The sequence below is a fragment of the Fundulus heteroclitus genome, chromosome 12 (genome assembly GCF_011125445.2).
Source record: "Fundulus heteroclitus isolate FHET01 chromosome 12, MU-UCD_Fhet_4.1, whole genome shotgun sequence".
NCBI classification, from domain to species: Eukaryota; Metazoa; Chordata; class Actinopteri; order Cyprinodontiformes; family Fundulidae; genus Fundulus; species Fundulus heteroclitus.
In genome coordinates, this window is record NC_046372.1 from 48,042,224 (window position 1) to 48,054,806 (window position 12,583).

The following is a 12,583-nucleotide window of genomic DNA, read 5'->3' on the forward strand; positions in this document are numbered from 1 at the left end:
GGATGAGGAGACCAATCATAATCGAGTGTTCACCCAGACCATTGTATATTTTATAATTTCCAAAGGCAGTTATAAATCATAATTATTAACAGTTATTTGAACTAGACAAACCTGAAATTCCACAACAACTTAGAACAGCCAAATGCTTCTGGTAATTTTGGTTAATGATAATTATTAATTCCATTTGATTAATTATTTAGTGTTAATTGCCCAATCATCACAAATTCCTAGTGGACTTTAAATGTATAATATTTAAATATATATATTTGTTATTTGGTTGGGGTTAGAAATATGATTTTTAATTAGAATTCTCATATTCATAATCAAACACCATTGTTGCACAGCATTAATTTCTTGTGTGTTTTTGCAGGAGGGTCGGTTACCACTGGACTTCTGTCAGTGGGAGCCTCCAGTGCTGTTTGAGTGTAATCATGCCTGCTCCTGCTGGAGGACCTGCAGGAACCGTGTGGTTCAGAACGGTCTCAGGTGGGTCAGTTCTGTGTCCATCTTGGTGTTTCTTATGCATTTTTACATTGTGCTTTACAAATGTTGAGTATGGTCTTTAAAGAACGTAAATTACTCCAAGAACAAGAATATTTTTTGTTTTTCCAGTCACATAATCCAGGAGTGAGTCTCCCACTTCTAATTGTTCAATCAGGTACAAAATATCTTTTGGCAATCTAGAAACCTCATGCAGGTCCTACACAACGGGCGGTGACATGTTTTCACTTCAGCCCTGTCCCAGGACTTTGATGGGTGTGGGACAAATAAAAATCAATTTGTAATGTGCTTCAGTGCAGGAATCTACAATAACTGATCAAACCATGAAATAAAAATGTACGCTTTTTAAAATGTTCTCAGTACTTATATTTGTGGCACACATAATTATATTACTAAATTACTTTATTGTCCCATACATGACATACATGGGAGACACAAAAAAAGCAATATACTGAAAAGCATAACGTACGCAGCAAAGGCAGTGAGTCATAGGAGGGTGTATTTATCGCCATGTTGATCTGCATGTGTGCATTCATCAATGTAGGCCTATGACTGCCCAGTAGCTCCCTTCCAGTCATAGTTCTAGATGGTATGTTATCAGCAGTTCAGTAGAGCGCTGTTGCAGGTCACAGGTGTCATGAATGGGTGCGGGCGGGGGGTAGAGCATCTTGTTTGCATAACATTCGGGAGAGTTTGAGATAAACCAGTCTCCAAGGCCAGCATCGGCAGCCAAATTTAATAACAAGGAGATTGTTTTGTCTCAGGCTGATTGTGAGTTTCTATCAGCCTTCAAGTCTTGACTGGTCCTCTTCATTGCTGTCCCAAACTGCCGAATTTGTTGGTCTTTCACTGTAAAACGAGCTAGAAGTTCCCTGCGGTCTTTTCCATTTCACCATTGAGTTCAGACAACGGCTGACATGTGATGCTGTGCAAGGATAGCATCCAGCTTACAGTTTTGCTCACAAAGCATTTGTGTCTGGGTGATCTGTTTCTTTCACCTTTTAAAAATATACTTTATCAAATGTCTGTACGTTGAGTGCTGTAACCAAAGTCAAATTCCTTGGCTGTGTACAATCGGGGCCAAATAAAAATGATTCTGGGAAAAAATTCTACCTCTTTATTCTGACATTTAGCAAAATAAATAATTGGTGTAATCCTAACTGACCTAAAAAAGGAAACATTCATTCTGATTTTAAGGGGACATTTCATGCTTTTAAATCCTTCTTTTTCACATTGAAATCATTCACAGGGTTTCCACGGGGCATTAAAAGTCATTAAATGTGATTATCTGTGGCATTAAAAATGCCTTATTTTTTTCTAAAAAAAAATACGGCCATAAAAAGTTTCGTCAGATATATTATCAGATATAACTGATTCCGCGTTGTGCGCGGAACTTCTTCCGGTTGATCGTAAAGCCGTATGTTTTTACAATGTTCGGGAAAGGGGCTCGAGGTGGAGAAATAGCTAGAGAATGGAAAAATGCTAATTTCAACAAAAGCTGATGGAAAACGAGAAATTCGGGACATGGCTGCAGCCTGTCGACAGTAAAGATGACAAAGGATTTTGCCGTGTTTGTAAAAAAAATCAAGCTGCACAATGGGTGTCAATGCTTCACATTAAGTCGCACATGTAGTCTAGGGTGTTTGCGGGTATGCAGCGTACCGGTAGTAGCTCAAGGAAATATTTTAATCTAAATGTTTTAGGCTAAATATTTTAGGGTAAAATTAGTAAACCCTAGTAAAGGATTTTTGGGTAAACTTAATAGAGCAGTGTTACATGTCATTGTTTCTAAAACAGCATTTTTCTGAGCTGGGTCTAAAAGGGCAAACATTGAGAGTATACCCACTTCTCCAGAGACCACTACACCACTGCAGACAGCCACAGATCAGCTGCAAGGGGCAGACAACAGCTAACAATGACAAGTTACTTTTCTGTAACCAACGTAATCACGTCTGCATTAGCTACCGCAAACAGCACAGCAGCAGCTGGAGCAAGCTTTACTGCCACTAACGTAGGGAAATCAGACCGTCTTCGAACAACATTTGGATCCAGTGCAACACTGCATGCGGAGGTGCTCTGTTGTCTCAACAAAGCCATCAAGAAGTTCTCTTTCTCTTTCTCTCTCTATCTCTCTATCTATCTATCTCTCTATCTATCTATCTATCTATCTAGCTATCTACTTGTTGATGGCATTAAATTTATTTCTACGAGCATTAAAAGAGCATTAAAAAGCATTAAATTAGGTTTACTCATTCCTGTATAAACCCTGATTCAGTTGTGGTCTTTATAAAGTGGAACTGCAATGGTTTGGTCTGAGTTTCTTGCTAATTTACCCCCATGTTCCCTTTGTACCCCTGTTCTGAGGTGTGTGAGTGCAACTGCTTTTGGTGCGGTCTCTTTAAATCTAAAGGAAGCGCTTCACACCCCGCTGCCCTCCAGGTCACAGAGCGTTTCACCATTTTGGACATTTTTGTAGCATGCAGGGGGAACGGTGTAATGAACAACTGATGACATTTATCTACAGTGGATGGGTAACACCGAAACTAACTGGATACATAAACAATAGAAACGCCCATGCGCAGCCAGCAATAGAAACCTAGCAAGAAATGTGCACACACAATGGCATTACGTGAGCACGTCACAATGATTGGCATCGGGGACGCCCCCGGGCCCAGTGCAGGTGGTGGGTGACTGATGGACAATGTCTTCCACCCCATGCATGGAACTATAGAGACAGGAAAGTGACATGGTTATCAAAATAAATCAATGCCACTTTTCAAACTTAAATTTGTTTTGAAGGGATCTGCTTCTCTTCCACCAACACCATGAAATGAAATGTGTTGCCGTTTGCTATAGGGTCCGCCTGCAGCTCTACAAGACAGAGAAGATGGGGTGGGGAGTGAGGGTCCTGCAAGATATCCCTCAAGGAACATTCATTTGCGAGTGAGGATATGCTAACAGAACAAATAGTTATAGTGCTCATAATACTGTAGAGCTGCAGCATACTAAGCTGTCCTTCTGGATGCTTTAACAGGTACGCTGGGGAGATCATCAGTAATGCTGAGGCTGACAAAAGAGAGAACGACTCTTTCCTCTTCACTCTGGACAGCAAGGTGATTTCCATCATGGAGATTGGCAGACCACACACAGTGGAGATGTTTAGTAGGATCTACAATGTTGGGTTATTTCCACTCTGGCCGACAGGAGGGGACAGATGAGTCAATTGTCCTGGTCCAGGAAAGAGAGAGGGGGGTGCAGAACTGGGGCTCTGATCATTAAATCATGGGCAGGAGTAATTTTTCAAATTATGTGGACAAATGTTTAGTATTTGAGTTAATAAAGCCTTTATATCTATAGTTATATGTGGTATGTTTTCAAACGGGGAACTGCAACTCCCCCCAACCCAACACAGAATTGCTTTCAGAATCAGAATATTTTATTTCTCACTGCAGCGGAATTTCTCTTTGGCTACTCCGGTTCACATTATGGTTCACATTACACGTAATAAAGGCAAACCCCCCCCAAAAAACTGACAACATTGAGCCATTAAGATGAGTTTTGACCACAACTTTTTAAATTAGCTGCTTAAGTAAAATTTCAGGATGTCCAGTCTTCAGAAGTCAGGTGTGCAGAAAATAAAAGAGAAGAGGAGAAGATCAAAGTAGAGGCTCGGGGAATTTTATTAGTAAATGTATTTTTTCAAAACCTGAGGATGAGACTGAAACAAATGCAGCAGCCAGGTAATCTCAGGCACACGATGCCAATCCAGAGACAGGTAAGAAGCAAAGCAACCGGTAACGTTCATCGGTGCATCCATTGGCTAGTGGAAGACACACAGCAGGTTCTCTTTAGGAGCAGCAGCTGAACTTGGTGGCTGCAGACATTGAGGGAGATGTTGAGCCGGTATGAAAGCCAGTGCGGCGCTGGAGAGTGGGGTGAGGCCAGGAGCTCTGGGGACAGACAGACAGAAAGGAGGAGAACGGTTCTTTAGCCGAAGGAACCCACCTCAGAGTGGAGCGATGGAGCCCTCTCAAGAATGTTGACCATAAATGCAGCTTCTGATCACAAAAAACCGGCCCGACGGGAGAGCATGCTGTGGCACAGTGTGGCCCAGCGGTGCAGAAGTAAACTTCTGATGTAACTCAGCGTTCTTGCACAAAGATTCCTGACTTTTTGGTGAGATATTTGAAAATGTACTGAGCTTTTTTATATCAGGTTGAATAGTCTGATAGCAGAACAGATGAACAAGGTGGTGAGAGAGAAAGAGGAGTTGCAGCAGAAAGAGAACAGATGTTTTCTTTAATGGGACATTCATTCATTTCAGATACTTACAACACACATAGTTTACTACCAATTGACAAAAAATAACCTCATATAAAAAAAATAATATTCCTCGCACAATCAGCATCATTCTTTGTGGAAATGTTATGCTCCAGAGCTGCAAGTTGAGGACCCCTGGTATGCATAGGATGTTAGAACAGAGTTTTCATTGTGGAGCACGATTCCGTACTCTGGATGAGGTTAGGGTAAAACGAAAGTACGTTGTTGTTCTAATCTAAGGTGTTAGTATTCAAAATATAAGAAAAGAACCATTTAGTACTTGCCAACGAAAAGATTAAGCTAGACATAACATCTAGTGAAGCAAAGATGTTAGATGAAACGCTGCGCTGGTTGTGTTGCTTCCAAAACAAAACGTCTAAGCAGCAGACAGGTGCTGTTATCCAGATGCGTCTCCAGGTGGGATCACCTCAGTTCAGAATTATACCAGCAAGGATCCTAGAGAAGCGGTCCTTTCCAGTAGAGAAACGTTAAAGAACGCTGTCTGTCTTTCTAATCTCAAACTCCTGTTCTCGATGGCTGGTGTCGTGCAACTTTTAGCTGGGTCTCTGGTTGAACACTCCTGCTCCAATATGAGCTCACTAACGGAGCTCTGCAGACCCAAACTGCATTGGATCCAGGTGTGTAGGGCAAGGGACACATCCAAAAGCTGCAGAACACCGGCTTTCGATTATTTGAGTTTGAGACCACTGGTTCAGAGAAAACCATTCTGCATGATATCGCTCAATTAAAACTGTTCCTGATTGAAGCTTATATTTCAGCTATTAACTCCTATATATACCAAAGTTTTCAGAGTCAGATATGAGGCTATCTGTCTGACAGCTGAAGTTTGTCCCAAATCAGCTGAAGGGGACAATGATCCAAAACACATGAGCAGATTTCCAACAGAAAGAATCAAGGTGTTAACAGTGGTCAAAGACCAGAACCTACTTCATGTGATGGAGGAATGATTTATGAATTGCTAAGGAACAAGGAAAGGCTTATATGTGACTGGTGCTGTTGGCTGGTCGTCTTCTTTAGGTAGGGGAGCCCTACTGCATCGACACGAGGCTCTACGGCAACATCGGCCGCTTCATCAACCATCTTTGTGAGCCCAACCTGATAGCTGTGAGGGTGTTCACCATGCACCAAGACCAGCGCTTCCCAAGAATAGCCTTCTTCTCAAGTAGACCCCTTAAAGCTGGAGAGCAGATTGGGTGAGTTGGCACCTTATTTTGGCTCTTTCTGTTGTTCTCTTGGATAATGACACGTTTCTTCCTCACTAGGATTGACTATGGCGACAACTACTGGAAGGTCAAAAGCAAGTACTTTGGCTGTCTGTGTGGTTCTCTGAGGTGTCATCACTCAGCTGCAGGCAGATAGATGCTGATCCACTCTGTGTGTGTCAACACGTCCTTTCGTTGTCAGAACTATAGAATCATATACCAACCGTAGTGTTAACTGACGCATTGTTCTAGGATTATGTCTTCGCAGTTTTTAAAGAGAAACTACTTTTCTGCACAGACCAGAAGATTTAACTTATTCTGTGCTTTTTCATCGCTGAAGGTTTACTTTGTTTTGCACTAAAGTCCTACGCGGTGTATCAAGATGTTTAAACTTGTTTTTGTTGGTAGATTTTAATGGTGCAGCATAGCACATTTTTTAATAAGGTCTTATTAAAGGTGATCTATTTTAGTGTTTGTGCTGCATCTAACTGGCAATTAAACACTTTTTAACATTTTTCATACAACCAAATGTTATGTTTTATTTTATTTATTTATTTTATCTAGTGCAAACTCTGACAGGCTGCGTCTCTGCTTCAGCACACCTGACTCAAATGCTAGCTCTCTGGCAGGGCTTTGCAGAGCTTGACTGAATGCTAGTGACTCAGTTTAGCCATTTGATGCAGGTGTGTAGGGCAAGGGACACATCTAAAGGATGCAGGATGCCGGCCCTCTAAAGGATTGAGTTTGAGACCGCTGCTCTATTGGATCATTAAAGCCCAATGACAGAAATGTATCGTCTCCCACACAATGTGAACAACTTGAGCAAGGCTTATGAAGCTTTGGTCCTTGGTGCCTGCGGTCTTAACATTTTTAGGTGCGTCTGAGCTTCAACGCTTGATTTAGATGAATAGGTTGTTAATAGTAGATTGGCAATATCTGGTGAATTGAATCACAGCTCTCTCTCTGCTACACTTCCAACTACCTGCTCTACCAAAGAAAAAACTCTGGATTTGTTTAAGGAAAATGTAAAAGACTCATACATCTGTAAGGCAAGACCTCCTCTTGGCAAATCAGATCACAAACTAGTTGTTCTATGCTCAGAATATTCGCCCCTTTTATCAGAGGGAACCTGCAGTAAAGAGAACTTTGAGAAAATAGTTACCGGAAGCTGAGGAAGCCCTTAAGAGTTGTTTTGAGGCAACAGACTGGGATGCACTCAGCCAGCCACATGGAGAGGACATCAATGCCATGACAGACTTGTGACTGAATATATGAACAACGGCATGGACAACACATCCACCAGAACAGTGAGATGCATCCCCAACAACAAACCCTGGATCACCAGTGACCTGAAGGAACTGCTGAATGAGGGGGGAAAAAAACAGATGTGTGGTCAGGGATGAAGAAGAAAACTGCCTAGATACTCCCAGGCCCGTATTAAGACAATGTGGTGCCCCTGGGCACTATACCTCAAAGCCCCCCCCCCCCCCTTACCCGTGCTGTCCTCCGGTCAAAAACATCAGACATAATCAAGGGGATTTCTGTAATGTAATTTACTATTTACTAACTTACACAACTACATGTAGGCATGTGAGCATTGAGCAATATTAAAATATCTCATTTTAAAATGTTGAAATCAAAAAAATCTTGAATTATTTATCATTTATTATTATTGTGACATCAGTGTTCACAAAACGAATAATGCATGGTCTTTCAACAATTTCAAGTAAATAATATAACAATTTATGAAAAATATATTTTTAAAGCATGTGTCATGTGGTGCTCAAATGAGTCCAGTCAATGGGTTTATCAGAGATGGACAGGAAGCTGAGTACACGGAGCTGGTGGACCGCTTTGTGGCATGGTGTGGAAGCAGTCATCTCATTCTGAATGTGGATAAAACAAATGAGAGGATTGTAGATGAGAAACAAGAAAAGGTTCAACACTATTACCATCTTGGGAGAAGAGGTGGGATACCTTGGTTTTCACTTGGACAACAAACTGGACTACAGACAAATGTGAAGCTGTGTACAAGAAGGGACCAAGCAGACTGTACTTCCTGAGGAAGCTTAGGTGCTTCAAGGTTTGCAGAAAAATGGTGCAGATGTTTTATAGGTCTGTTGTGGAGAGGGTGATCTCCTCCGCCATCATCTGCTGGGGTAGCAGCATCAGAACAACTGACCTAAAGAAGTTTAACAAACTTATAAAGAAGGCTGGCTCTGTTCTGGGGACTCTTCTAGAACCTCTGGAGATTACTGTGCAAAAAAGGATTCTTCATAAAATCAAAAATGCTATTGACATCCCTGAGCATCCTCTTTTGTCAGACTGTCATATAACAACAGAGTGTCTTCAGTCAGAGGCTTCTCCAGATCGGCTGTAAGACAGACCACTACAGGAGATCCTTCCTGCCTGCAGCCATCAGCATCATACAACTCTATGAAGAAACCCCAATAACAAGTTACAACAGCATTTCATTTCTCTTCAGGATTAGTGAAGCATTTTTTTATTGACTTGAACATACCTTATTTCTAGTAGTATACCATGAAACAATGGTTATTTTCATTTCAACAAAAGAAAGTACAATGAACATAGGCTCCATTGCTCTTTTTCACGAGTTCTTTGTCTGCCATCAAAGGAGCTCCATCAGTGTAGTTTGGTCGTACATTACCAATGCACATGGTAGATGCGTGCAAGCTCTGGACCAAGCTAAAACTTTTAAAGAAGTTGTCAAAGAAGATAACAGCTGAAGCAGTTTTCTGGTTTAGAGGGTGCTAACCCTGCCTTTTATCTTAAATGGTGACTGCAGTCTCATTGGTTTGTCAGCACTTTTGAAGGTAGAGTCTGAGATTTTTATAGAAATGTAAGTAAGAAATGCCCAAGTCCCTTTTTGAATAACTGTGCATGCGCAAGACCATCTTACCTGCTGTTCCACTCCTCATGGGGATCACATGAAAAAATCTCTCTATCTTTTACAGGCCTGCAGCTCTCACAGAGGTCCAATTTTTTAACCTCCTTTTTCTGAATACATAATGTATTGACTACTGTCTGGATGAAATGATAATCTCACCCAGTGTAACAAAAATGTTTCTGAACAGGATTGCCAACTACAGCTTTAACTTTTCTCTTAACTACAGGACTGCTTCAGTCTTAGCTGTCCCGGGTAGAGATTTGCTGTGACAGTGAAAACTATGAAGGAACTGTTTGTTCTGATATACTTTGCAGGATTCAGTTAAATAATTCTTTTTTTGGGCAGGCACCCAAAAAAAGAGCCAGGCAGGTAGAAAACTGGTAAAACTTACTGGTGTAATGACTTGTCCTGCTGGCTGCAGTGTGCATGTATGGGCTTCACCACTGACTCAGCATTCTAGCCCATCCATAAGCCACACCCCGTACACTGAAGTCAAGGATTTCCATTGGACAACCATTTACATGTTTGTTATTGCTGCATAAAAATTAGGTTGTTAGATGTAGTGTAGGCACATGTGCATTGTTGATTCATATAGCATATATTTAAAGTTTACAGTTCTATTTTAAAATTAAATGCATTCAACTACACTCTGTATAATATGTCATAGCATTCTAAAAGTACCACAATAAAAAAAAACCAATTGTTTCCTTAAATGTGTCAGCATTTGATTAGTAATGTGATTAACCAATTACATTTTCATATTGCAAAACACATTTAGGCTAATTTACTCTGTATTTACTTATGATGTCATTTATTTACCATGATTTTATTTAATCTGTCAGCTTTATCAAATTAAGAGGATGGGGATAAACAGCAACAGTGTTAATTATTTATGGAACCATGACAATACATGATTAGATTGGTCTTCAGTTTGCTTTTGAAAAACATCTCTGCTGCTCTCAGAGAGGTTGTTCCACAACCGAGGGCTGTAAGCTTGCTGCAACTGGTGATTTCCCATCCAAGTACCGTACTAGCCAGGTCTGGCCCTCTGAGACAAGAACAGGCGTTCTCCATTCCCAGGGTAGTCTGTGGAGTGGAGAGACATTATTGATATGGGAGTCTGTCCCTTCTGGTTGGAAGTCTCACTGCAGAGGCATTTGTCGTCGTCTGGAGATGGTCAAGGGCCATGGAGGACCATCTGTTATTCACGTTTTGAAACTAACCTCATTAGTTTAGAAATATTGGTCAGTTGAAATAAACAGGTTTGTACCAGTTGTTTGGAGGGTTTGCTCAAAAACATGGATTGAGCAAATACCTAAGTTCCTTAAATCTGACTTGAGTGTAAGCAGCAAATTTGCTGTCCAGTTTATGAATTCATGCTGTTACAGGCAATTATCAGACCTTTATGTCTAGTGTTTAAGATATAAATGTATAATGTTCAAGGTAAGTATTATTGAACCAACTGATAATGTCAATCAAACAATTAAATTGTATTTACAGTATATAGTGCCAGTTCACAATACAGGTCATTTCAAGGCACTCACATAAAATTCTGTTGCCATGGCTATATATGCAATTCCACGTTCTTAAAGAAACAGTATGGCTATATGTGGTATGAGAGGTTTTAAAATGTATTTATGATCTGACCAAGAGGGAGTTTGTAACAGGAACAGGATGTGTCCTAAAACAGAACCCTCATACAACCACATTGGATCCTTGACTGATTTTGTTGTTTGGCCTTTATTTCCAAGATGTTTTAGTCCTGCACATACTTTTATAACTTTATTCTTTGTCCATTCATTGTTGGAATTAGGGTGCACTGTATTCATTTAAGCATACTGGGCTTCAGAGATGAAACCCTCTAATGACGTATGAGCCGCTTTTTATTTACCAATTAAACACACGTATAAAAACAAATAGGCGAAAAGCAATAATACGGTGCTCTTATTTTGATAGCTGATGGGCTAGGTTTTACACGGAGTAGCTCGCTCCCTTCCCTGTTGCTATGGAAACAGAGCCGGTCCAGGTGGAGCCACTGGCTGGCGTTTTGTCAGCCACATGGGGGTATGGATGAGCAGCGCAGGGGAAAGTGGAGTCTACACGTTCATATCAAAGGAGATTTCTTGGAATCGAGCGCCCGAGCCGTGATTTTTGTGCGTAAGGCAGATAATCTGAAGGCGGCGTGTTTTTCTTCTTCCGTGGGGAGCGGCAGCTACAAGGAACACGCACTTCTCATTTAACTCTGCGCCTCCGGGAGGAGGAAATGCGGTTGTTTCTGGGCGTTTTTCTTTTCGTTTCCTTTCCATCGGGGAACGTAGACTGACCCGTTAACGGAACCCGGTCTCCACGATGAAACTGTTCTGAAGTTCCGTTCACTGGATGGATGGATGTGCTGGGCTGTCGCCTCTGAGGAGCGGGGTAGTCAGACGGAGGAGCAACACCTATGACAATGATGCACCATGGAGGGGGAGCTGCTGAACTTTGAGCAACAAATTCACCTCGGAGCCGCTGGCGGCATGGGGAGCCGCGCAGACAGGGAGCTTAGCGAGCGACCCTGAGGATCCAGCCTCTCTCCTTGTTTTACTGTGGCTCTTCTCACTGACTCCGTGTCAGGACCTGCCGGCGGATGGTGCAGCAGGCTGTGCTGTGATGCTTCATCTCCATTCCTGTTCTGCCAGTGTCGCTGTCTCCGGCAAGATTTCCGTAGTCGCAGAATGGCTCGTTTTGAAGATGAGGCGTCCAGCCGCTTCAGAGGCAGCGGCCCCACGGGTCCGGCCAGAGGGGCCAACCGGCAGCCAGGGCCTCCGGGGGGCCCGAGGGTGTACAAACAGACCATGGCCCAGAGAGCGAGGACCATGGCTATTTACAACCCCATTCCAGTCAAGCAGAACTGCCTCACTGTTAACCGCTCCCTGTTTATCTTCAGCGAGGATAATATAATCCGGAAATATGCCAAAAAGATCACAGAATGGCCATATCCTTATTGTCCACCTGCAGATCTCTGCGCAGACCACAAGCAGAAACATCTGAATAGAGACTTACTTAGTAGGAGCATTCATTTTACAGTTAGGTCTCATTTTAGAGCTGCAGCCTTATTCAGTATAAATTATAAAGGAACGGGTAGCAGACTTTGCTGCTTCTGGGAGTCACTCATATGGGTGTCTGTCACAGAAACACATCTGCTGTTGGTAACTGTGGAATATTACTTCAACATTTTCTGCACATGTTTCCTCTTTAATTACTACACACATTGTTTTCTAATGATAAAACATTTTCAGTCAATCAGGATGGATGGTTTAGGAAGCTGGGCTGTGCCTTGTTTTGTGTGGCAGTAGGATTTTATATCGTCAAGATGTATTTGTTTTTTGTCTCCGACGTGTTGTGAAATCTTTAGTTAGAACATGAAGTCATGAACTGGACTTGGCTTCAGAACAAAAAGAGCAAAGGGTAAAAGTTGGTGTTTGGTCACAGTTCAGTGTATTTATTTGTCAGACTGGTGTAGTTGACGTTTCTGGGCGAACACAGGTCCTTAGCTGCTGCTGGTGCTGTCCATGGTGCTGACTCCCTTCAAACGACAGCTCTCCTCAGTGGCAAGCTGAATGCGATCTGGCAGCTCATGGGCGTGACCCAA

At 42.0% G+C, this 12,583-nt stretch overlaps 2 protein-coding genes across 5 annotated transcripts in view; both read left to right on the plus strand.

Annotated features, from left to right (window-relative positions):
* The window catches only part of ehmt1a (euchromatic histone-lysine N-methyltransferase 1a), a 41,845-nt gene extending 35,277 nt beyond the window's left edge, over positions 1 to 6,568 (plus strand). For all 4 annotated transcript variants that reach the window (XM_012849441.3, XM_036144703.1, XM_021308911.2 and 1 more), the window contains exons 19-23: positions 371 to 486; positions 3,358 to 3,444; positions 3,536 to 3,614; positions 5,860 to 6,035; positions 6,105 to 6,568. In XM_012849441.3, the coding sequence (XP_012704895.2) occupies positions 371 to 486; positions 3,358 to 3,444; positions 3,536 to 3,614; positions 5,860 to 6,035; positions 6,105 to 6,201 (555 nt within the window). In that variant the 3' untranslated portion in view covers positions 6,202 to 6,568. The remainder of the gene's footprint in view (positions 1 to 370; positions 487 to 3,357; positions 3,445 to 3,535; positions 3,615 to 5,859; positions 6,036 to 6,104) is intronic.
* Positions 6,569 to 10,974: 4,406 nt separating this feature from the next.
* cacna1ba (calcium channel, voltage-dependent, N type, alpha 1B subunit, a) overlaps positions 10,975 to 12,583 on the plus strand; it is a 133,069-nt gene continuing 131,460 nt past the window's right edge. Inside the window, 1 exon segment of the mRNA XM_036144732.1 lies at positions 10,975 to 11,926. Coding sequence (XP_036000625.1) covers positions 11,667 to 11,926 — 260 coding nt within the window. The 5' untranslated portion in view covers positions 10,975 to 11,666.